This window comes from Ursus americanus, chromosome 9 (genome assembly GCF_024610735.1).
Source record: "Ursus americanus isolate L20-20 chromosome 9, mUrsAme1.1.p, whole genome shotgun sequence".
NCBI lineage: Eukaryota > Metazoa > Chordata > Mammalia > Carnivora > Ursidae > Ursus > Ursus americanus.
The window spans coordinates 67,232,259-67,257,652 of NC_142135.1; the positions used below are offsets into that span (position 1 = coordinate 67,232,259).

The 25,394-nt window shown below is 41.4% G+C and overlaps 1 protein-coding gene across 2 annotated transcripts in view; it reads left to right on the plus strand.

Moving 5' to 3' along the window:
- The first annotated feature begins 11,616 nt into the window (after window positions 1–11,616).
- Window positions 11,617–25,394, plus strand: part of ASPH (aspartate beta-hydroxylase) — a 211,767-nt gene continuing 197,989 nt past the window's right edge. For both annotated transcript variants that reach the window (XM_045789028.2, XM_087864867.1), the window contains exon 1: window positions 11,617–11,968. In XM_045789028.2, the coding sequence (XP_045644984.2) occupies window positions 11,839–11,968 (130 nt within the window). In that variant the 5' untranslated portion in view covers window positions 11,617–11,838. The remainder of the gene's footprint in view (window positions 11,969–25,394) is intronic.

A 25,394-nucleotide genomic window follows, 5' to 3' on the forward strand; every position in this document is an offset into this window, starting at 1 on the left:
AATTCATCACATTCAGTTTCTGCTAATTTGTTTTCTATCCTATATGCTATTGATGAAGTCGTACGGTCGGAGACCCTTCTCCTTCTGCCCTATGGTAATGCAGAACTTTCCCTGCCTACTTTTAAGAATTTATTAAGAACCTCAATAAGGTTTTAGATATCTTAGAGAGGACATGTTTGAAACAAATAGAAAGACCTTGGTGCAAGTCCTGTCTCTGCCACTGAGAAACTGTGTGACTTCTGAAAGGTTGCTTAGCCTCTCTGAGCATGTTTCTTTGTCTTTAGGTGGGGATAATGACACCTAACTTGTGAGGTGGTCGAAAATGGCTCAGAATTAAACACCTGTGGTGGTCACGGAGATGCACCACACAGGGGCGCCTGGGTGGCTCAGTTGGTTGGGAGACTGCCTTCAGATCAGGTCATGATCCTGGAGTTCCAGGATCGAGTCCCGTATCAGGCTTCCTGCTCAGTGGGGAGTCTGCTTTCTCCTCTGACCCTACTTCCTCTCATGCACTCTCTCTCTCTCAAATAAATAAATAAAATCTAAAAAAAAAAAAAAAAAAAAAAAAGAACAGAGATGCACCACACAGATTGTCCTTCAAGAGATCCTGCTATGAGGAGCTCAGCTGGCTGACAGCTGTGGCTACCACTTCTTTGAATTCCCTGAGCCATTACAATATCTAAAACTTTTTGGCCTCCAAGAACCAGTTTTCACCCCCATGGGGGCAACATTGCCCTTGCTGAGAAAGCATGCTGGAAGGCACCTTGAGTTCTAGTTCTGCATTAACTGATTGTTCAGCCTTTTACAAGCCACTCTCACTCTTTGAGACTCAGTTTTCTCATTTGTGAAATGAAAAGGTTGAACAACATGGGCTTAAAAACTCCCAGCCCTGGAGTCCAATTGACTTGTATGTGGTACTGGTGGACACAGTGTAGCCGACTTCTCCGGCTCTCCCTGCTCCCCTGCCCACCCACCTTTGCAGGCAGGAGAAGGTAGCTGCCTGTAGCTGTATCTTGTCATGATCGTTAGTCTGCATGCTAGTCTCCCTCCCAAACAACCGGAACTGCTTGAAGGCAAAGTCCACATGCGTTTGATACAGTAGTTGGCAGGAAGTAGGCACTTGGTCAATGTTTGTAGAATGGGCTACACAGTGTACTTACAGGTTGAACGAGATGAAACTGCCCAGGGGAGACCTTTTGACAGCAAATATATAGGCTAACTCAGGTACTATGGAATCAAATGACACCTGCCTTGTCCTGTAGCCCACAGGGGTTATGCCAAGCATATGCCAAGCAGTGAAGAAATGTTTAAGGAAGGAAAGTTGAGAGTAAGGCGGGGGAAAGGTAGACAAGTACATCAGACATTTATAAGAAATCTGTCTCCCAGTTTGTACGTTCATTCTTCTGAGAGGCACATGCATGAGATTCTCCATTGGATGTAAGCATTTTGCCATTGAATTTTTTTTGCTCTTTATATTATAAATCTATGTCATAAAAATTAAGAAGGAAATAGTGTTTACATTTGTAAAGCTCTTTCTAGTTTCCAAAGGACTTTCTTTTCAATTCTTTCAATGTAGGGTCCAGAAAAATTTCATATAGTGCAAAGGGCAGTCAAACTAATTAAATTCACTGAACCAGTAGTAGGATCATTCCATTGTCAACCAAATTTTCATCTTATGTAGATATCTTAAGCACTCTTTTCACAGGCTGGTTGATAGTATTCAAAGTTGCCATGGATACAAGATAGCTATATAACCCATTTGCCATTCCTCATCCTCAGCCACCAACCCTGTGAATAGACTAAGAAAATGTAAGAAATCATGCCCATTAACAGCTAAGACTTAATGTCATAGAATGCAAGAGGAAGAAGGAACTTTATCTTCTGGAGCAGACATTCTCAATCTTAGATGCATGAATCTAAAATTGACTAGCAAACTTTTTGGCTATGAGAGTGTTTCTCATGATATTCCATAGCTTTCATTAGATTAAAAAGGCAGATGGGCTCCATCATGACAGCCCACCATTTACATATGAGATAGTAGATCCTGGACAGGCCAAGTGAATTTTTTGGGGTCCCACAGCACAACCACTTAGAGGGAGAATTTGATTCTTGGTACTACTAGTTAAGTGCTGTTTTCCCCAGTCACCCAAGCGCACTTAAGAACCATTAATTTTTTACCCCAATCAGGGAATAGGTTTATCCCTGTGTTTCTGAAGTTAGAATATGGAAGAGTCTTGCACACACCTGCCTAGTTTATGCTAAGTTTCCAACATTTAATTGGGATGATAGTGTTGTCTTAATTATACAATCTCAGCAGTAAAGTGTACAAAAAATGAGTCATTCCGCATGGTGAAAATTTGGTGGGTACCCATTAAAATTTGAATAGAACTGGTAATGTTCCACGCTTACAGATTAATACATATATTCAGTTTCCTTGGAAATGGCTAGGGCAGAGAAGATTTTTTAAGAATTAAGAAATTGGGAGCAAATCTCATTTGTAACCTGGAACAGCCTTAACTCATATTGTGATATTATGATTTATAAGAAAAAAAATATGTATTTGGTCAGTCAGATGACAAGAACATATTTCTCATAGATATTTGGTCTTCATCTGAAGCTCTCGGCTCACAGCTCACAAAATCCTTGGAATCTCCTAAGGATGAGAGTGATAAAGGTGTCTCTTGTTATGTTAGCAAGGTGACTTTTGGAAAGTATCTAAAGACAGGGGCTGGTTGCCAGTGGAGTCAATCATGTGATTAGAGATCAGTCCCACCCCCCGACCTCTGGGGAGAGGAGAGGGAAAGAAGGTTGAATCAACCACCAATAGTCAATGCTTTGGTCAATCATACCTGTATAATGAGACCTACTAAAAAACCCAAAAGAATGGGGTCAAGAGTTTCCATGGCGAACACATGGAGAGATGGGTAGATTGGTGTACTCAGAGAACATGGAGGCTCTGCGCCCCTTCCCACCTAACTTGACCTATGCGTCCCTTCCATTGGCTGTTCCTGAGTTGCTATCTAGTAAGTACAGTAAAATGTTTCCCTGACTTCTATGAGCTGCTGTAGCAAATGAACAGAACCCAACCTGGGGTTTGTCAGTCCAGAACCTTCTCATATATGAAAGACAGCAGAAAAGATGCCGGAAAACCTTATAATTAGATATCAAGAACAAGTTTTTTAAAGGCACCAATACTGAAGTTGAATGTTGAAGTTATATTGAAGTTCTTGTGGGAAATTGAAGTTATAAGCGGGAAAACAGAAAATATTAGTTGAATTACGTGAAATAAGATTTCCCTTGGTTTTTGTACGTGGGCATTTGCCCAAGTTATTTGAGTGGTACTTTGAAAAATAGAGGGTTATCTTATCAGCAAGAACATAATCTAAGGATAAACATTAATGGATGCCTCACACATGTAAGAACAGGAAACAGGCTTTTAAAAAATCGTATTTTACACTTCTTCTGTCCTCACCTTCCTCCATTCTGATCTCTAGGTGCTAGATAGTGTTCCCCCATCATAGCTAGCTCTCAAGAAAAAGATCATGAGACTAAAAAATAAAGCCTAGACAATATGGTTGTGTGAGAAACACTGCCAAAAATCTCCAAAACTGCAAAGGGGGAAATTGGAAAAGAAAAAGCATGTGTTACCCTATTGGCAAATGTCCAAATATTATCTGGCCTGACACATTCCTGAAAATAGAGTGTGGATCGGAGGAAAGGAAGCACCAACTTCAAAATGAGGAGGGCACACTGACCGCATTCTCTGGTACCAGGCAGCCAACAAAGTTCCCTTGAGTGTGTGGGATGCCCCGAGGGGAGTGTGGAGAGAGGAGAGTGGAGGAGAGGAGAGGCCTTGGACCCCAAGCGTCCTAATCAAGGGAGAGACGGGGATGTGGAGCCGAGCTGGCTTTCTGTGCTCCTGCGCTCTGCTCCCTGTCACTGGTAGAGAAGGAATTATAGTGGCAGCAGCCCAAAGATAAGCAGACGAAGGCATGGGTCGCTGGAAACCTTTCTGGTCCTAACTATACTGGGGCTCTCTGAGGGAGATGAGTAGGAGATCAGGAAGTAAGCAGATGGCAGGGGAGGGTCAGATGCAGGGGGTATGGGTTAGGGGGGAGCCATCCACCGTCACCATCATCGTGGGTCTGATGCCTTGGAAGGTGGGGGAAATGCTATTTCCCCATCTTGGTTATCACTCCAACTTTTGGCCATTCAGAAAACAGTTGGGGAGTGTTCAGAGCAGCCACAGAATTATGGGGGGCCTGGTGACAGAGACTATTTCAGAGAAGGTATCACAAAGTCTTGTTCTTTCAGGCACCCATGACCAAGGGCCAGCCGACTCTGGGCAGGGCCCAGTGGTGAGAGCTGAGAGGAGAAACCCAAAGGGTAACACAAATTTCTTTCCCTATCTTAACATCTGATTATAACCTGCTGATGGTAGGAACTGCAAGCAACCCGGTCCACTCCTGCTAGAAGAACCGAGAAGGGGGGGCCCCATCTGGAGGGAGGGCTTCCAGATGAGTGTTGTGCTTGTCTTGGGAAAAGCTGCGGGGCTGCAGAGAGATGGTTTGTGCCATCAGGCTTCCCCTGCAGTCTTGCGCTATTGCCTATCGGCAGGTCTCCCCACCTGCCCTCCCAATAGCACAGAGTGTTTTGGCCAGTCTCTCTGGCCTGGTGCCTCCCTTATTCGCAGAGCTGTTACTCTGTCGGGTCAGAGCCAGGAGCAGGCCAGGGTTTTGCGAGTCATGCTGAATCTGCCATTCTTCCTCCCTCACAACTTGCATTTCCACCGGGAGTCCTAAGTGTGGGGATGGGTAGAAGGGGGCTTTCTGTGGACAGGTGAAGAAGATTCTTCCCCCAAACCAGGCCTTCTCACCTGCTTTCTAAGCCTCAGCCATGGAAAGCATTTTAGCTCTGACGCCACAGCATAACCGGACTGAAAATATCTAGGCCTGCCTTGTGGACAGGCTAGGGAGAAAAGGCCATGGGGAAGGGACCCCAGATCATCACACTCTGGGTGCTCCCCTTTTCCTCTGTGCTCAGTATGTGTAGCAGAGTGAAATAGGGCTACCATCGCGGGCAGTTTGGGAGGGGAGAAGTTATCAGAGAATAGCAGAAGGGGAAGGGTCAGAGGTATCTCACATATCTTCCCACGATGCTGAAGCTTTGAGGCAACGGAAGATAAAGGAGTGAGGGACACACCGCAGTGCTTGGTCACGGTCACCCCTCCTCTCTAGCTTCCTGAATTATGGGTCACACTGCATGCACAAGCAGGAATTAGACTTGAACAAGCGTAATTCAGTGCGTGTTGCTGCTTATAAGATCTGCTCCTTCTGAGGACCTGAATTTGAGTCCAACAGGTAGGTATGTTTACTACTTGAAGTGATCCTTTTAACTTTAGACTTGATTTTCACTTTTTTTAAGAATCAGAGGATAATCTGAGCTGATAGTACACAGTAACTGACGTGAAATTTGCCAGATTCTTAACATACAGGCACGTGTGCCCAACCAACTATAAATAATATTGACCAGGGTTCTGGGGTTAGAGTCAATGTCTTCTAACTTGGAAAAAAAAAAAACAGGAAAACCTAGTTAATGGGATAAACCTTTTCTTCCATCCTAGTTTTATTCATAGGTTCTCTTCTCTGTCTCATGCTGGTCTGATTTGGAAGTCTCATTCTAATTGTAGAGAGTTGTTATTTTATCTATTCATGATTGGTCCGATTTCATGTTTTAAATAGGTATTGATTAACTGTAGTTCTCTACCTCAGCCTAGCGCCCTTCCTAAGTGATTACTGCACAGATTCATACAATGGTTCTATGTCTTCCTATGCTGGCTTTTTCATTTCTCACTTTAGTTATTTATGGCTGCCCACAACTGTGTGATGGGATAATTGCTGAATAGACTGCCCATACCTATTTTTAAGAAAATAACTAAAATTTTAGGTTGTGTACTACTTGAAAATATTTTCACTTCTGTCAAAAAAGACACTGATGTTATATATATATATTTGCGTTACTACCAAATATAGCCCTGGCCTTATAAATACAAGCAGATTCCCAGTACTTAAATGGCTATTTCGTTCCTGTGCATAGAGTACATAGAGTGCTCACCAGGAACTTTTCAGCTTGAGAGGTATGGTAGGGCTTATGGCAAAGCCATTAGGGTGACAAGAGTCCTGTGGTCCTTCGGACTGTCCAGCGAAAGCATTCCCCAGGCACAGGAATAGCAAGTGCAAAGAGTCTGAGGTGAATACCCTTATGTAATACCTACTGTGTGCTAGACACTGCCTGATTGACAAGGATGGATCCATAGACTAGGGGTCTGCAGTCCTCACACAGTCCTTAAATATTGTTTTGACTTAGTTGATTTTCATACAAGCCTAAGCACTATATCAAGCTGTTCGCATTTGATTTCAATTCTCTCAAATTTGGGAAAGATAATTTTTCTTTAAAAATAACCTCTTGGGCTATGTCTAAATGGTCAAAACTTTGCACTTGACTTTTTATACAAGTGGTTCTCTAAGGATACCATTTGGTAACTGCATTCCTCAATTCTTCTTTTGTGTTGGAGCTGGAAGAACTGTGGGCAATGTGGATACTATAAAGAAGTAGGGAAAATAGAATCAGAATTTGTGAGACAGATGCTTGGAAGGGATTTCCATGAAGTTTTGCTAGATTGATTGGCTGCAGGAACTGGGAGGAATAGCTTTAGTAAACATCGAGGATGCTGGTGTCTGTCTCTGACTCAAAGGGATCTGCCACAGAGAAATGAGTTCATCGACGGATGAAGCCAGCATTGCAGCAGTTCCATGAAGAATTACAAAAGATTCAGGACTATTAGTTCATAGCCACAATATAATGCTGAACAAATTTTAAGTATAATGGCTATTGTACTCCTTAACGGCATACTGTAGACTTTCAAATATATTAGCAGTAGTCTGTAGGTTAATAAAATCTTGTTGCAATGATACAAGGAGACCCTCTTTATTTTCTATGCTAGCAAGTTCTATGACAGAGTCCCTTAGGGATTTTTTTTTTCTTTTTTTTTTTTCTGGTACGGGCTCAGCAATGCCTGTCATGTGGTTATGAAATTGCAGAATAGTTTTGAGTCACAATGATGATGACAGTGTAAAAAGGCCCAAGTCAATACTAATTTGATGTAGGGTATGCAGGATTTCTCACCAAATGCCAAGGATTTGAGTTGGCTAAGTGATTCAGTTTTGCATATTGTAATAACACTATTTGTTGTAAGGCAAATATATCTGCTTTGTGTATTTAGATTTGATAAAACTGGAGGATTCTAGAAAGTGGTTTCAGGATACTTTTCTTTTGACTTCGGGGAACTGTTTACACCTAAAGAGAATGGTAGTTTTCATGACAGACATAAAAATTGTTACTTTAGTTATACATACACACACATTAGATCCTTGAGGCAAATAAAGTTTAAGTAAAATTATTATCTTGCGAACAACTGAATCCTTGAGATTCCTCCACATCTTTTTTTTTCTTTTCTTGATTTCTCTGATACTTTCTAAGGACTCCTAAATCGCATTAATATTTCCTTTTACATACTGCAGAATTGCCATGCCTATAATCGGTTGTTACTCTCTAATTATTTTGACTTTCTCTCCAGGTTTAAGGTTCTTTCTGGCATTAAGTTTGAGACTTAAGAAGAATCAATTAATTTTATGAGTTCCCTGTACTGGGACACTTAAGACCTAGCAATAACCATTATGTAAATGCTGTTTATTAGGAAGGGAATTTGGCACTAAGAAGTACCAGTCCTGTTAGAAAATATCAAGAAGCAAAATGAAAAAAGAAATGATAGATAGCTTAGCTAATATGTTTTCAGATTATTTTTCCATATTGCAACACGAGGTTTCTTTTTTAAAATTGTATTTATTTTGTTATGATTTTTAAGATTTTATTTATTTTTTTGACAGAGAGAGAGAGCACAAACAGGGGGAGCAGGGAGCTTGATGCGGGGCTCGATCCCAGGACCCTGGGATCATGACCTGAGCTGAAGGCAGATGTTTGACTGAGCCACCCAGGCACACCAAGATTTCTTTTTTTTTTTTCTTAAAAATGTATTTATTTGAGGGGAGAGGGACAGTGGGGAAAGAGAGAGAGAGAGAATCTCTAGCAGACTTCCCACTGAGTGCAGAGCCAGACGCAGGGCTCAGTCCTAGGACACCAAAATCATGACTTGAATTGAAATCAAGAGTCAGACGCTTAAGCAGCTGAGCCACCCAGGTGTCCCACAATACAAGATATCTAATTTGAATCTATTTTTGACTAGGTTTAAAATTATTTCTGCTCATATAAATTTATTCCATATATTTATAATGTAGATACTAGCCAGGCTTATTTTTTCTATAGTAATATAAAGTCAAGTTGTTTGGTGAAAAAGTTCATTTACTTGTGGAGATATAACCAATATGAGGATAATTGCTTTAAGGACATTCTGAATATGAGAGGACATTTTGAGAATGCCTTAAAAGTACTCTTGTACTGACCAGCATAGCCTTCATTGCAACAAATTCCACTAATATAAAATGAAAACATACAATCGAATCATGACCATTTGAAGTTCATTTTTGCCACTATGGCAGAATTTACTATGGTAATAAAGATGAGGAAATACTCATTTTTAGTGTGCAATCATAAAATTTCACATTAGGAGGACTGCATATTAATGAGAGGCACTTTCTAGGAAGCAGGTTAAAATGCAACTTTAAAACAGTGTCCTAGTAGGTATAAGTAAGTCCAGAAATACCTAATTTGGAAAGTATCTGACTAGAGGTTGTGAAAGGTCAACAAAAGAAAAAAAAAAAATCTAGGACAAATCTTGTCCTCAAGTTCTCAGTTGCAAATCCCAGTGAAGCCAATGGAAAGTTTATGGAAATCTCTGAAAGGCACATTTGGCCTAGTTCAGAAGCTCTATTAAATTAGTATTTTAATACATTGTCCTAGTTAAGTCTTGTCTTTATGGTCCTTTTAACATTGCTTCACCCAGGGTTCATTCATAGCTTACTCAGAAATCACAGAAATGAGGATAGGCTAACAGGATACATGAGCTTTTATTCAGTTTCAAAGATACTTTCACTCCCTAACCTCTCCCAGCCCAATCCTGAGAAAAGAAACTATGTGAAGAAATTCATGATCCAAGGCAAGCTTTGTGGTTTTTAATGCCCATACAGTAGGAAGTATAAACAGGTATAAATAAATTTATAAATATTTAAATAAATTTAATTTAAATAAATAAATATAAAATAAAAAATTTAAATAAATAAATATAAAAATGTGTAATACTGATGCTTGGCTTTGGCTATTTTAATAATATTTTAAATAAATAAATATAAAAATATATATAATAATAAAATATTAATAATAATATTATTAATTATAAATAAATATAAATAAATAAAAATATATAAATAAATATAAATAAATAAAAATAATAAATATAAAAAAATTTAAATAAATAAATATAAAAATGTGTAATACTGATGCTTGGCTTTGGAGAATTTAGTCCCTGAAACTGAACTGTATATATGGCTGACAATATCTGATGTCATAAATATTGTTATAAATTTTACTTTATACTATTGGGTACGTAAATGTCACTGTAGCTGTTACCGTGTGATACAAGGAGGAAGTCAGGCAACCTCTAACTTCCTGTGACCTGTATTTACAGAGCCTCTGTTTTGGCCTGGTATTGCCTCAATATAGAGCAATGGACCTTGTCAATAGTACCAGATTTGGTTTCTGGAAATGCTGAAGCAAAGCATCAGTTCACGACATTTTGGAGTCAGTTATCAAAGATTTGACTTCCTCAAAGAGGTGGATTTTGGTAAGCACCCACCATCAGCTTTTAGATCTCTCTTTGAAGATAGGATCAAGGGACGCCTCTGCTAGGAGAAGCGGGAGCCCGGTGAGACAAACTCTGCTCAAAACCAAGCCTTGTCTTGAAAGGAAAATTTGGATCATAGACTCTGGAGCCAGATGGCCTGAGTTCATGTCCCTGCCCTATCACTTACTACATCTGTGACCTCTGTTACTTTGTTTAACCTTTCTGGGCCTCAGTGACCTCATCCCTAAAAAATGGACACAAACACAGGGTTTTGTGAGAATTTAAGAGTTCAAATATCTAGACCATTGCTTTTCTCACTACGGTCCTCATTATTATTTTATACCGAGCACTCTCACTTAGATTTGTCTCTTAGTCCAGCTCCCTAATTCCCCAATGAAATAATGTAAGGTGGCCTGGATGCAAGAAAGGATGTGTAGAGGCAGAAAGCGATGCGGTAAGATAAAAACAGAGCTGCTTCAGTAAAAACTGTGAGCTCCCATACCCCTGTTATATTTTGACAACTATCTGACATTATTTCACAAAGAGAGAGGACTTCTTTCCTCTATGCAACACGACTCGCTGTGGGCCTCTCTGTTTCACTAGGCAGTGCCCAAGCACCACCCAGCCATTCACAGCCCAAGAGTCGGGTGGGCCCCGGGACCTGCCAATAAGGGGTAGTGGGGTTGGAGAAGAGGAAGGAAACCAGATGCCACGCTGCAACGCTTTCTCTGGTTCGCAGCCCTCTTGAGACACTTCCAGGAGCGGGTCTCCAAAACATGGTCAAAAACTGGGGGAAGGTTTTAAAGTTGCCAGGAATGTATCAAATCACCAAGTTTCTTGTTTATCTATTACGCACCAGGACCTGTGCTGGCAATTGTCGACACAAAGATGATGGTGACGTACGTCCCTGACTGCAAGTCCCTGTCTGGATCATCCATGGGCCAAGATATTTTGAAGACCACGTGTGGCCTTCAGCTCAGGGCCAGGCCCTCTGCGACTGCACATGCGGAAACCCACGGTTGGGGACACCAAGGAAAGATGACTGTAGGCGTTAGCCCGGCAGACGGAGATTTCTGATAGAGGGTGCCATCCAGGGCAAGAAAATTAACTTTTTGTTTTACATTTACACTTGCGCCTTTTCTCTAAGATTATCTGAAAATATTGACGGCAAAAACAAAATGCAGTCCTGCTTTAATATCCAACTGATCAATTACGTACGGCTTAAGCATTGAACTACTCCTAACATCACCATTTGGAAATGTCTTAATATTAATACAAACGAGAAACGCAGCTCTTTCGCAAGAAGCGAGACTGCATTCCTTGGAGTCTATGTGTACAGTCAAGTGGGACAGGAACAAAATTCCCAGAGAAAGGCCCAGAGGCCGCGCTTGGTGCGAACGCTGCACACGTGTCCGTCGGCCCCGCCTCCGCGCCCCGCCCCATCCATCCAGATCGTACCGGGTCCGCCAACGCTCGCGAGAGCCCTCTTGGCTTCCACGTTTGCCACGTTCCAAAGGACCGAGACAGACTGGAAAGTCGAAGGCGGCTCGCGCTCATAGGCGGCAGCGACGCGCCCAGAACAGCCCCAAGTCTTCAAGGGGTGGGGAAGCACGGCAGGTTCCGCCCCTTCACAGAAGCCGTTGTGATTGGCTCTGCCCTCCGTCACTCAGCCTTCCGTGGGCGGGGAGGAGGCGGGGCCCGGGCGGGAAGGGGCGTGACTGGGGGGGTGGGCTGCGAGCCGCGCGCTCTCGCCTGGGGAGGGAGTCACAGGTTCGGCGCACGCGAGTGCTGGGCGCGCGCAGCCGGCACGCGGGCGAAAGTCCTCGGAGGCGCGGCGGGCGGTGTCGAGACACAGGCGCTGCTGCAGGAGCAGCGGCCCGCACCCGCCGCAGTGCCCGCCGCCCTCAGCGGCCCCCGCGCCTGCGGTGTCCCGGTTCACTGAGGGAGCCCCCCACCCCTCGCCCGTTCCAGTAGTGCGCGCAATGGCCCCGCGCAAGAACGCCAAGGGCGGCGGCGGCAACAGCAGCAGCAGCAGCGGCAGCAGCAGCGGCGGCAGCAGCAGCTCGGGCGCGGGCACCAGCGGCGGCAGCAGCAGCCCCGGGGCCCGGAGAGGTCAGAGGAGTGCGGAGGCAGGGGTGTGGGGCCGGGATGCGGGATGGCCCCGGCGGCTGGCGCTGCGGTTCCATCTCCCCGGATCCCGCCGTGCATCTCCTTCATCCTCCGCGTCGCTCCTCCTTTTGGCGCGGGGCGGAGGCCGCGCGCGGTGGGCCAGGCGGGCGGACCGAGAGCCCGGGCGGAGCTGGGTCCGCGGCCTTGGGTTGGTCGCGCCGCGGAGCCCCTTCCAGGCTGATCCCTCACCTGCAGGGCGCAGCCCGGAGGGAGATTATTGATCTACCCTTTATTGACTTTGCGTGGAATGAAAGATGGGAGGGAGTAAGAGAACCAGTTTACCTTTGCCTTGCATATTTTGGGGAGTTTGGAAATGAGCCAAAGTCGAAGAAAATAAGTTCCTGCCAAACCAGTAGCTTTTAAGAGCAACTCAAAGGATAATATTCTGTGTGCGTGTGTATGTTGGGGTGTGTGTGTGTGGGGGGGCGGGAGTGATTTGAATGTTCTTGGAAATTATTTTAAATAGTTTTGCTTATAGGTAGCTTTCTTTAACATGCGTGGTAGTTGCCTTTAAAGTATCATAGAATATCATAGAATAGTGGGTGAGCTTCTGTATTTTTCCACTGCCTTCTCTTTCTTTAAAAAAAAATATGTTGGATATTCACCTTTTTCCTCCATGTGCTTACCCAGAAAGAGAACAGTGCAGATGTTTTAAATCTGTTTCAGCTCATATTTCAGTGGTTCTCAGTTTCTTTTATACTGCCTTGACTCATTTAGGATATTGAAACTGCAATACACGTGTGTGAATGTGAGCTGTAATTTTTCCTTTTTGAAATGATCATTTTGAAATGATTTAGCCCTTTGGTTCCTGAGGTTTACAAGTAATCATTTTATATGTAAAGGAAATAAATTAGATAACTATAGTCATACTTCAAATAACTATTTTTTTAATAAGTACTTATCACCAAATGAAAGTATCTTATTTTCCTGCGTATTGTCTTCCTGTCCTACCCCTCTTGTTCATTCCTATCGCCAACTCCTAGAATAGTCCTGGACTTAATAGGTGCTCAATAAATATTTGATTAATGATTGAACGAATTCATTTAAATGGTGAACAAATTTACATTTTAAGAGCTAATATTTGTGTTGTAAATGAAAAAAGATACACGCAATTTGAAGTTCAAAGAAAGCATATTAATTCACCTTTGACATAAGTAAAAGTTTGTGTTCCTTTGTCACTTGTCCCTAAATGCCAGTGAGTTGCTTAAACAGGCAGAAGAGTAGATGAACTTTCTCCTGCGGCTTTGGCTGCCCTTCTAAAATTTCTAAATGGGAAGGTCCTGAACACCAAGCAGGGAAAGCTGATGAACAAGACTATTAATTGTTAATTGTTAATGTTAACTGTTGTCAGAAGTTTTCTGTAGCTGTTTACAAGTGAAGCGCATCTTTGTCCCATTTTATTCTTTGTACTCATGGGTAGAAGAGGCCTGATTGCATCTGAGGAAGTCACTGTATAAGGACTATTACTGGGTTCAGATTAGTACGGGGAAATGTATCTTGTGTTCCCACCACTACTGGTTCTTCAATAACTGAACCAGTTTTAATATGCAGATAATAAATTTAGGAAATGTTATTACCTAAATTAATGTATTTTGTCTTTCATATTTAGATATTTTAGAGCTACCCCTGTCCATATTTGAGAATCTGTAGCCTTTTAAACACTGTTCACATTGATTGCCTAATTGTCATGAAAAGACATGGTATCCAAAAAGTAACTATATTACAAGAACAAAACACAAACCATGAAAGAGTTGGTATCAGAGTCTTGCATGTTACATAATGAGTAGTCATTTTCCGCAGCCATTTTTTGTAGTAAATACTGAGTTCTGACTGTGTGCTGGGTAGAATGCACTGGAGATGGAAACCGGGATTCTTTCAGTCTTAAACAGTTACACCACAGTGTGAAAGTGTGATTCTGTTTATATTGTTTGCTTATAACAGGTTATACCTGGAAAATAAAGCCGACTTCCTTTTTGTTGCTATGTTTATTGAGTCATTGAGGTATAGACGTTGATTCCCAAACCGTTCTCCTCTACCGGAGAAATCATAGAAGCTGAAGAAGTTTTAGCAGTGGCATTACCCTAAGGCCCATCCAGTTCCCTCCTCTAATTTTACAGATGAGGAAATTAATGCCCAGAGAAGTTATATAGTTAATCGAAGGTTGTGTAGGTTTTGGAAACCCAACTAGTTAGTGGAAGATCCAAGACTAGAACTTAAGTTTTCTGTCACTCATTCATGATATCATAATACTTGAATTTTAAAAGGTCCTTTAATTTGTAAGATTTTGTGGGAATTTTAGAGTTGAAGTAGATTATCTCTTTCCTTCAGTAGATGATCTCTTCCTTTATGGTTCTGCTTATGGCGTACTACACCAAGTTACTTAATAAAAAAATATGCTATTTTCATATCCAATTGAATTTGACTAAAGTTATGTTTGAAATAGTACATTTGAAAATCTTAGTTTGAGAAGAATTACGTGGGCTCAAATAGTAAGTTTTTTTAGATGTTTCATACAGAACTCAGTTTTACCTTTTCAGTCTTACTCTTTAAAATATAAAAGAAACACGAGTAAATTGGACATCTTGCCTTTAACTTGCATATAAAAATTTCACTTGCATGGCCAGTTGGGGCAGGAGAAACTTAGTTCAGATTTACTGATTGGAAAATTTGGGGTTAGGAAAGATCATGGTGACCTCTTGGGCTTAGTTTGTAGTTTACAGACTCTAGTATGTGTAATGTTTTTGTTTAGCTTTTCCCTTTTGAGTATCAAGTCTTTCCCTGTAGCTTCTAACATGCTACAGGGATGTAAACATCTTGTTTGTCTGGTAGTGTCAGGCTACAACATTAGCCTCTACCAGTAGGTGTCACTGTAGAATACTTTTTCCTTTTTCAGTTTGAAGTTTCAATTATATAATACCACTTAGTTTTTTTATTTAATCAGTCCCGTACATACTCAGAACTATTGATGGACAACTGCTTAAAAACTCATAGGCATTGCTCTCAAGGTCTCTAACAGCAGATTTTGAAATTTAGTAGTAAGAGTTTGTCCCTAACAGCCTTATTTTTTTAGCTTATCTTATTTAGAATTAAATGCATTCATTTTTTTGAAAAGATTTTATTTATTTATTTGATAGAGCCAGAGAGCACAAGGTGGGGGTGGGGTTGTGGAATGGCAGAGGGAGAGGCAGAAGCAAGCTCCCCCACCCCATCATGACTTGAGCCGAAGGCAGACACCCAACCAACCAGGTTAGCCACCCAGGCGCCCCTAGAATTAAACACGTTCATATAGTATCTGTAAAACTTATGCATTCACAGGTTCATTTGATGGATACTAGTCATTTAGAAATTTGTTTTTTCTTTCTATTTTCAGTATCACTTGGACTACTTAGTAAGGAACAGATACAGTACACTGCTGATTGCATCCTGGCTCCCTTGAATGCAGAGGCCTTGGTGAAATTCTCCTTCTTTATTGATAGGCTGTCAGAGCTGGTTGCTTATTCCTCCGTTAGTCATTCTAGGATGAAAAGATAGGTTGACAGCTGCAAGAACTGTGGGCTGTTTTGTGTTCAGTTGAAAGGCATTTTGTCCAGCCTGACCAGATCATATGGAACCAAGTACTAAAAAACGTTCTGAGGGAATTCTTGAACACATTTTAAAAAGACCAAATGTATTAACCTGTAGGAAGTAAAAGGAAAGGTATGTATTTTAGTCTTCTTTAAAATCACGTGTGGCAGAGAGATTACTAGTAAAGGAAAAGTTTCCCTTTTCAGCTAATTAGCAACAAAGTAACTTGGATAAAGGCTCATGTGGACTATCTATTTTTAGTCAGTACAGAAATTTAACCCGTGAGCTGTCCAGTCCCAGTAGAATAACTAATTCCCCCCCCCCCCCCACCACCAAAGGAATGTGCTTTGGGAGTCTCTTGACCTGGATTCATATCCATTTAAAAACTGTGTAGCAAGTCTCTCAATCTCTTATCCCAGTCTCTCCAAATGGGAAGAATTCTCTCATTTCATAGTTGTGATAGCCTTCAAACCAGTTTTCTGTGCCTTTGTGTTTCTCAGATATGTTCATTAAAGTTTCCTAATGGTAAGGGTGAGTACAAAACTTTGGAGAACATAAGGGTGCAGAGCTAAACAGGCCATTGCATGCTTGACATTTTTTTATGATTTAAAAACAAATCATTTTGTTACATTCTGTTAGCATATGTGTTGTAAGTGAAATGCCTGCTCCAGCAATAGTGTTTATACTGTGCCTTTGAGGACCACTTCGTGCGTTTTTGTCCACCTCTGCAGGTGAAAGTACACATTTGTACATCTGTTACATTATTTTATTTTACTAGAGCTCAGATACATTTTAGTCTTTTGATGCTACTCCAGCACGTTGTTTTTAATATCATGAAAATAGCCAGCTTTGGTCGTGTCCTGGTTACAAATTACACAAACCTGTCGGAGGTGCGGAGGTGCTTGGGTCAGCTCATATGTTTCAATATCTGCTGCCCCAGGATCCACTCAGCGCTGCATGCATGGGTGTAGGTCTGTCTGGGTGGATGCATGTTTGCTTCCGTCCTACAGTTCTGGCAATTTCTGCTGGAAGACTAGATGTTTGTTTCTTTTCTATATGCAGACTATAGGGGTATATTCTGGAGTCCCATGCTTTTAACCTTTTTTCTTTCTTGTAGTGTGGGGAACCGAGATGGTATTTTCTTGTCATTCATTTTTTATTTTTTTAAAAAATTTTATTCTCCTGAAATGGGAGAGCTTCAGGCATTTGGTCTGCATTTGATACTTGTGTTTTTCAGGGATGTGTCTTAGTTATCTTTGGCCGAAGTGGTTATCTCTTAATGGCAAATCACCAAATGCAATTTAGTTCTGATGAGATTGATGACCCTTGAGGACGAATTTGCTATGGATGACCTTTCAGACTCAGAGGCAAATTTGAACTAACTTGGTGAATAAATCTTTTTAAAGAAAGTTACATAAGGACTTTTGAAGGGTTAGGCTGTTCTTTGGCCCCTTGTGAGGTCCAGGTGGCTTGTCTAGTCATTCTGGCCATAGTGTAACTGTCATCATCTGCCATAGATGCTCTCTGTGCCCTAAAGCAGAGAGGGTTTGTGAATTAATTGGGGCCGGGCTGATGGTGGAGGGGTGTCCAGTTATAGCAGGGTGGAAGGCACTCTTGCAGGGCTTGGAGAAATGCCAGCACTTCTCTCCCACATATGTGCCTGCACATTTAACCCAGTGACTCATTCTGTATGGAAGCCAGCAAGCATCAGTCTTCATTTTAAAGTGAAAGAATATTGTTCGATAAAGTAATTTGATTCCATAGCCAGTAGGGTGTAGACTCAGTGCTGTCTTGACGTTATACTCTAACTTCTGTTTCTTGTTTATCATATCACTAATATACACAGTTCCCTCCCCTTCTCCCCATTTTTCACCCTGTTTTAAATCTCACGTTTCCTGAAAAGATACACTGGAAAGCCCTTTTGGTCTTAACGTTCACATGTAAATCTTATTTAGGAGCAGTCAGGTTTTTTTTTCTTACATGAAAATAAAAATCTGTGTTGTAAATATGTGTCAAAAGAGTATCTAGCATTTAACTTTACTTTTCCATTCTTTGAATCAAGTTGATTTGAATGATTGTCACTTTCTGAGTTTTAGAAATTAACTCATGCTTTTTTGTTGGTGAGCCATGTCCCTAAGTTCTAGAACACACAGATTTCTATGTACTGTCCTTAAAAACTTACCTCTTTGAAATATTGCATGTTTAAGACCTAGCCGCTGTCCAGGTGAAGAAATAGAACGTTGCCAAATTCTTGGTTTCTCCTCGCCTGTGTTATCCCTCCCCAGCCACTCTTACAGGTTTGTGACCATTATTCTCCTGCACTTCTTTATAATGTATAGGCACCGAAGTAATAATATATTATATAATGTCACGTTGCACATTATGTAACTAGGCGTCCATTTGTGTAAACACATCTATTGTCAAAAAGCTGTATAGATGAAAGCTGTTTAGGAAGTGTGTCTATGCATCTTTGTGTTCCACACGCGAAAAGCTTTGGGACCAGGCTTATACTTGGCAGACTAGCTTGCCACCATTTGTTTGGGATTCCGCCAGCTCTTTGTTTTCGCATAGGCCGCTCCTCGCTGTATGAATGTGCCACTTTTGGCTTAGCCGTGCTGCTGTCAAAGACCACTTGGCTTGTTGAGTTTTCTTTCAGACACTGCTGCTCTGAACACTCTTGCGGCTGCCCATCCCCTTGTGTACATTCCAAAGGGTTTTTCTAGTTTGGCGTTGGTGGTCATAAAAATGCACCTGTTAACCTTTACTTGCTCCTGCCATCTACATTGTCGTGTTAGGTTTACACTCCCACTCACACAGGAGACAGCTCCTTTTTGCCGTAACCGTAACCGCATTACCAACATTTGGTGAGGCCTAATATTCGCAGGTTTAGTGGGTGTGATGTCGTTATCTTGTGGTTTCAACTTGCATTTACTTGATCAGCAGTGAGATTACTCCTGAGAATAGCCATTTCCTGTTCTGTGAGTTGTCTGTTCATTGAGCGTGTCTGCTTTTCTGGTGTGTGGTGGTGGTGGTTTTGTTTTGTTTTGTATTTTTCATTTTGATTTGTAGAATTTCTTTTCTATATCCTGAACCTTTTGATTATTTGGAAGGTGAAGGGCTTCTCCCAATCTGATTATTTGTCTTGTCATTTCTGTAGTATATTTAGTTGAACAGAATTTTAAGATTTTAACATATCAATATTATAATTCATACTTTATGGTTTGTACCTTTGTGCTTTAAGACATCCTTTCTAAAACAGAGATCATAAAACATTCTCTTATTTCTTCTAAGATGTCTTAAAAGACAAAATGTCTTTTCACATGTAGATCTCTAAATTACTAAGTGTAGATTTTATTGTATATATTATGAGGTAGAGATCTAATTCAATATTTTTTTAAAATGGGTGATGAAAATTTCCTGTACTATCAGTCAAAGTGTCTTCTTTCTACGCTAATCTGTGGTGTCATGTATTGTGTGTAAATCTGTGTGGCTCTGTTTTAGTCCAAGCATGTAGGAGCAATACCTCATTGAGTCACTCTAGAGCAGATCAGATCAGGCAAGTCCCCTGCCTTGTCTCTTTACCAGTGTCCTTGCTGTGTTTGGACCTTTCCTTGTGCATGACTGTACCGTTTAGCGTGAGCTTACCAAGTTAGTTTCATGAGAAGTGTTTGCAGGATTTTGACTGGAGTTGTATTTAATATTAGCATAATTTGGGACAAATACCATTTATAAAACCAGGTCTTCCTATATGTGAACATAGTATAATTTCCTGTTTATTTAAGTCTTATCATTGATTTTTATCCAAAAGTTATATGCATCTTTTATTACATTTAGCCTGTGTACTTCATGTATTTATATTTTTAAACTAATATTTTATTATGAAAAATTTAGAATATGCACCCAAGTTAAAAGAATCATATAATGACCCTACCACCTAGATTTTACAGTGGTTAACATTTAATATATTTGCTTTATAACATATCAGTCAATTAATCTGTTTTTTATGCATCCCTAAGTAAGTTGTAGCCATCAGTATACGTCACTCCTAAACATTTAGATGTCTGACATTAACTAGAGCTCAACATTTGTTTATCGTTGTTTGCAGTGAATCGCACACATCTTAGTGTATTATTCTCAAATAGTCTTTATAAAAAATGTTTACATCTGTGTAACCCAAACAACCTGTTAAGATAAAGAATATGTCTGTCACCTCTGAAAACTCCAGTCCCTTCTTTGCTACCACCTCTGCCTTGAGAAGCAATCATTGTAGGAATGTTTTCACCGTAGATTGGTGTTGTCTGTTTTGGAACTGTGTTTTGTAAGCACTTTTTTTTTTTTTTAAAAAGATTTTATTTATTTATTCGACAGAGATAGAGACAGCCAGCGAGAGAGGGAACACAAGCAGGGGGGGTGGGAGAGGAAGAAGCAGGCTCATAGCGGAGGAGCCTGATGTGGGGCTCGATCCCATAACGCCGGGATCACGCCCTGAGCCAAAGGCAGAGGCTTAACCGCTGTGCCACCCAGGCGCCCCTTGTAAGCACTTTTTGTTTACATCATCGAGTCAGCGTATTTTTGAGGTTCACTCATGTCACATGTATGAGTACCTTGTATTTGTTGCCAAGTAGTGCCTTGTGTGACCAGAGCACGATATGTTTCTCTGGTCTTTTACCAATGGACACTTGGGCTTTTCCTTGTTTGGACTATTACGAAGAACATTCCATGAATATTGTAATATTGGAGACTTTTTTTTTTTTTTTTTAGTGAATGTATGTCTTCCTTACTCTGAGTAAATACCTAGGAGAGGCATTACTGGGTTATAAGGTAGGTGTTTGTTTAGTTTTGTAAAAGAACTGCCAAATTATTTTCCAGAGTGGTTGTACAATATATTTTACACTCCCACCAACAGCGTGTGGGAATTCTAGTTTTTCTGCATCTGCACCAACATTTGGTGTTGTCAGTCTTCTTAATTTTAGCCATTCTGGTGGGTGTAGGTGGCTTCTCATTGTAGTTTAAAATTACACTTCCCTGATGACTAGTGACGTCAGGTACTTTTTCTTGTGCTTATTGGTCATATACATTAACTTCTTTTGCAAAGTTTCTGTTTACCTCTTTTGCCTATTTTTTATTGCTTTTTTTTTTTTTTTTTGGTCTTTTTGTAATTGAGTTGTAGCTTTTGTATATCCCAGATAGAAGTTCTTTTCAGATATACGTATTGCAAATAATTTCTTCCAGTCTATAGCTTACCTTTTTAAAAATAGTATCTTTTTTTTTTTTTTTTAAGATTTTATTTATTTATTTAACACAGATAGAGACAGCCAGCGAGAGAGGGAACACAAGCAGGGGGAGTGGGAGAGGAAGAAGCAGGCTCATAGCGGAGGAGCCTGATGTGGGGCTCGATCCCATAACGCCGGGATCACGCCCTGAGCCGAAGGCAGACGCTCAACCGCTGTGCCACCCAGGCGCCCCTAAAAATAGTATCTTTTGAAGACTAAATATTTTTATGTTGATGTTTCCTTCGCTTTTTAATGGTTTTTGCTTTCTTTATCTTGTCTAAGAAACTTTGCCTATTTTCTTTTTTCCCCTATTTTCAAGTTACCAAAGCTGTCCTGTTTTACTGTCTTTTAGAAGTTTTGGGATTTTTTTTGAGAGAGAGAGAGAGCACACATGCAAGTGGGAGTGTGGTGCAGAGGGACGGAGAAGATTTTAAACAGCTTCCATGCCCAGCCTGGAGCCCAACACAGGGCTCCATCTCATGACCCTGAGCTCGTAACCTGAGCCAAAATCAAGAGTCCGACATTTAACCAACTGGGCCACCCAGGCCCCTCTAAATTTTAAATATCTTTAAATTCTAGTCATTTTTGGGCACCTGGGTGGCTCAGTCACTTAAGCATCTGCTTTTGGCTCAGGTCATGATCCCAGGGTCCTGGGATCAAGCTCCACGGAGGGCTCCCTGCTCAGTGGGGGGGTCTACTTCTCCCTTTCTGTGCCCTTCCCCTGCTCATTCTCATTCTCTCTCCCTCAATAAAAAAAAATTTTTTTTTAAATTCTAGTTATTTTTTAGACAGAATTTCTTCTTTTATTAAAGTGAAAAGTCTTTATAAAATAGACTGGATATTCTAATACCTGTGAGAAGGTAAGCCGTTTGATCCTGGTAATTTGGTTGGGTTGACTTGGTATGGTGCCCATTTTCCTGCCTAAATGGTAATGACTAGCACTGGATATATTACTTTGTTCAAAATGAACTGACTCTCTTCATGAGTAGAACATGATGCTTGTTTTCTGGAACTTTCAGGTTTATTTGATTATTTTATGGGTTTTAACTACTCAGTCTCTTTAGTCGTAACCAGTAAATATACCTGGAGGTCTAGGGTACCTGACACAGATCTGAGATAACAGTTACCGAAGGACTCTGTGTCTCATATGAAGGTACTAGTAGATTTATGTGCAAACATTGATGTGCCCTGTGTTGCCATTTCCATTTTGTTCCGTAAAATTATAAAGGTAGGACATCTTTAAGGTGAAATTCATGTATGTGAAGTTGCAAGGCTCATAAAGCAACTTGTATTTTTTTTCTTTTAGAAGTGGTATAGTATTTGTGCTAATAAGTCCCCAGCTACTTTTCCAGAATTCTCTCGTGATCAATGAGACATTTAAGATGACTGAATAAGGACAGAGTAAAGTCGAGTAAGATTGAGTAAGATAAAGAACTGTTCAGTAGCTCAGGAAAGCACTGATTTGCAATAAATTAGACGTATTTGAGACCTTCCTCCTCAGCTGGCCCCTCAGCAATGTCTTGCAGTCCTCTGTGTTCTTAGTTGATGTTTATGCTTGTTTTCAGTACTAGCTATTTAAATCTTCAACTCCTTGAGCTCAATGCCTCACTACTTCCCATTGCATTTTGACAGATGACTTTCTCCCATTGTGTGGAGAAATAAGGGACATCCTTCAGGAGTGTCTCATCTCAGGGCACCTGGGTAGGCTGTCAGTTAAGCAGCCAACTCTTGATTTTGGCTCAGGTCCTGATCTTAGGGTCCTGGGGTCGAGCCCCAAGTCGGGCTCTGCCCTCAGCGGGATGTTTGCTTGAGGATTCTCTCTCCCTCTCCCTCAACCCCCCCCCCTACACACGGGCTCTTTCTCTTTCTCTCTTTCTCTCTAAATAAATAAATAAATCTTAAAAAAAAAGTCTCTCATCTCATGCATGATGGGTGGGGTTTGACCTCTGATGTTCATGACATTGGGAGCCAACTGACATGAGGCTGATTTATGCTCCCCCCCAGCCCCCGCCCCAGGTGGGGAAACGGGTCTGGGACCAGGGATGGCTGCAAAAGCCAGTACAGTTGAGAATCTTGACAGGATATTCCTCTAATTTGCCCGTGAGAGAAAGCAAGAACTGAGCTCATGTGTAGTTTAGTACAGCCCCTTTTCTTTCTTTAGACTGAGGAGGAGGCCCAGTAGGGTGGAGGGTGAGTGGAGAAGAGCCAGTACCACAGATAGAAAGAATTTAAAATTTTGGCAGTCGCAGCTGTTATAGACCTCTGGGCCCCCACTTACCTAGGAGAAAAGCAAAGGCTAGGACAGGAGCCTGGGCCGCCCAAGGGAACCCTCACCATGTTCTCACAGACCTGAGCCATCACTTACCTACCCCTGAGAATTCTCCTTCTCTACCCCTTTCCATAGCCTATTCCCCTTTCTTTAGTTTTTTTCATTTAATGAAAAAACAAAACACAAAACCTCCTTCTACTCTGCCTCCTGTACCCACCCAAATATCACAAATGAATAATATGGGCTCCTTTTCTTCTCTCCTTCCCTTCAAGTTTTTCTGGTCAGTCAACAGAGACTGCTTTAACCCCAGATCGACTGGACTCTTGTTCCTTTCATCTGCTCCCTGAAGGAGAGTCTTCCCCAGGATTCTTTGCTGGGCCCTGTTCTAATCCCATGCTACATACTTCCCGAGCTGTAACTACTATCTGTTGATGGCTTCCAGTGCTTGGTGCTCCCGAGCTGGGAAAACTTGACTGATAACAGTAATGGTAGAGGACGAATCTAGCTGCCACTTAGTGCGTGCGTACTCTGTCAGACATTGTGTGCTGCTTTAGCTTAGCATTTAATTCTCATAGTAATTCTCTACCTCATCTTTTTGTAGGTGAAGAAATAGAAGCTTAGGTTAATTTGTCAAAGATCATGGAGCTCATAACAGTGGGAACTGGAGTTGGGATCTCAGTTCTGACTCTAGAGCTCCTTCAGTTGAACATTTTATTTTAGATCCTTTAGTTGTTGCTTGGATTACCCCTAACTGGTCCTATTTCATCTCTGTCATAGCCATCTTTATAAAGTGGAAATCAGGTCATGCCCCTTCTTGATTTGAAAATCTCGAGTGCTTCTTCAGGGACTCAAGATGCAGTTTAAATTCTGTAGCATGGTCTAAGGAACATTGCACGATCTTGCCCCTCTTACTCTTCCATTCACTGCTTCCCTCTCTTCGTTTATACTGATTAAGCCATAGTCAGTTACTTTCTGTAGTCTCTGACTGTACACATGCTGTTTCTTCTAGGACAGCTCCTTGCTTTGCCTTTCTCTGCCTAACTCCTACTAAATATCATTCCCAAGTTCGCTCCTTCATTAGTCCTTCCTGCTCTCTCTTCTGTGTCTTCCCATACCCTAGGCTTTGTAACCCCCGTGCCCCCAAGCACGAGGTTCTGTGGCACTCTTCACATACCACTATTTTAGCATCTTCAGGAGATGAAAGTGTATCAGGTATCGGACAACAAAATATCAGACTGGACTGGACTCGAGTACTAGCTCTGCCACTCATGGTTGACCTTCAATAAAGTCATCGGACCTCTCTTAGAATCTTTAACTTTTCTCCATCTTCAAAATAAGGGTAACAGTACTTGCATCATAGTTACAAAGATTGACTGTAAAGTGTCACATAGTAAGCATTTCATTAATACAGTTATTAAATGTAGTGATGGTGATATTCCCATGAACAGAACAGACGTTTGTTTTGGACTACAGTGATCGGTGGTCTTCCATTCTTGCTTGTAAGTTCCTACGTTAGGAACAGATACCAGACTCAAACTTCCATAAACAATTAGGAATTCACTTCCTTTAAAAAGATGTGATATGATCATTCCAGATGCGGTATGATCAGTGGCTTGAAATGTCTTTGGGGACTCGTGTTCCTTCTGCTTCTCTGCTCTCATTCTCAGCATAGGTGTCATCTTGACTCTGGTTCCTCTCCTGGAGCCAGGATGGTAGCCAGTGGCAGTTGGGATTGCATGCTTCCTTATTCATGTTCAGGGGGAAGAAAGGGGTTCCTTTTTCTCATTTGCTCCTTTTTCTCATTTGCACGTGCTGCTTATTGGTCTCGACTGGCTTAGGCCTGCCTGTCTCAGCCATCACTGGCTGTGGGGGGATTCCCACAATTGTTTAGATCAGGGGTCAGCTTTGCCAGTCATACACTCCCCCTTGCAACTGCTCAGCTCTGCTACTGTAGCGTGAAGCAGCCACAGACAGCAGTGTAAGCAGACAGCTGCAGCCGGGTTCCAGTAAAACTTCATGGATGCGGACATTTGAATTTCATACCATTTTCTCCTGCTAATAAGTTTCCGTCTTTGATTTCTTTTCACTTGATCTAAAAGGTGGAAACATTCATAAGCTCATGGTCCATACAGAAGTGGGAGGTAGGCTGTAATTTGCTAACCCTGCTCTAGAGTAAAGTCGAGAGAGTTACTTTTAATGTTTATACAGGCAAACCCCATGGTTTGTTTTCTTTTTATCTCTAGTGCTTAGATGATTGTCTGGA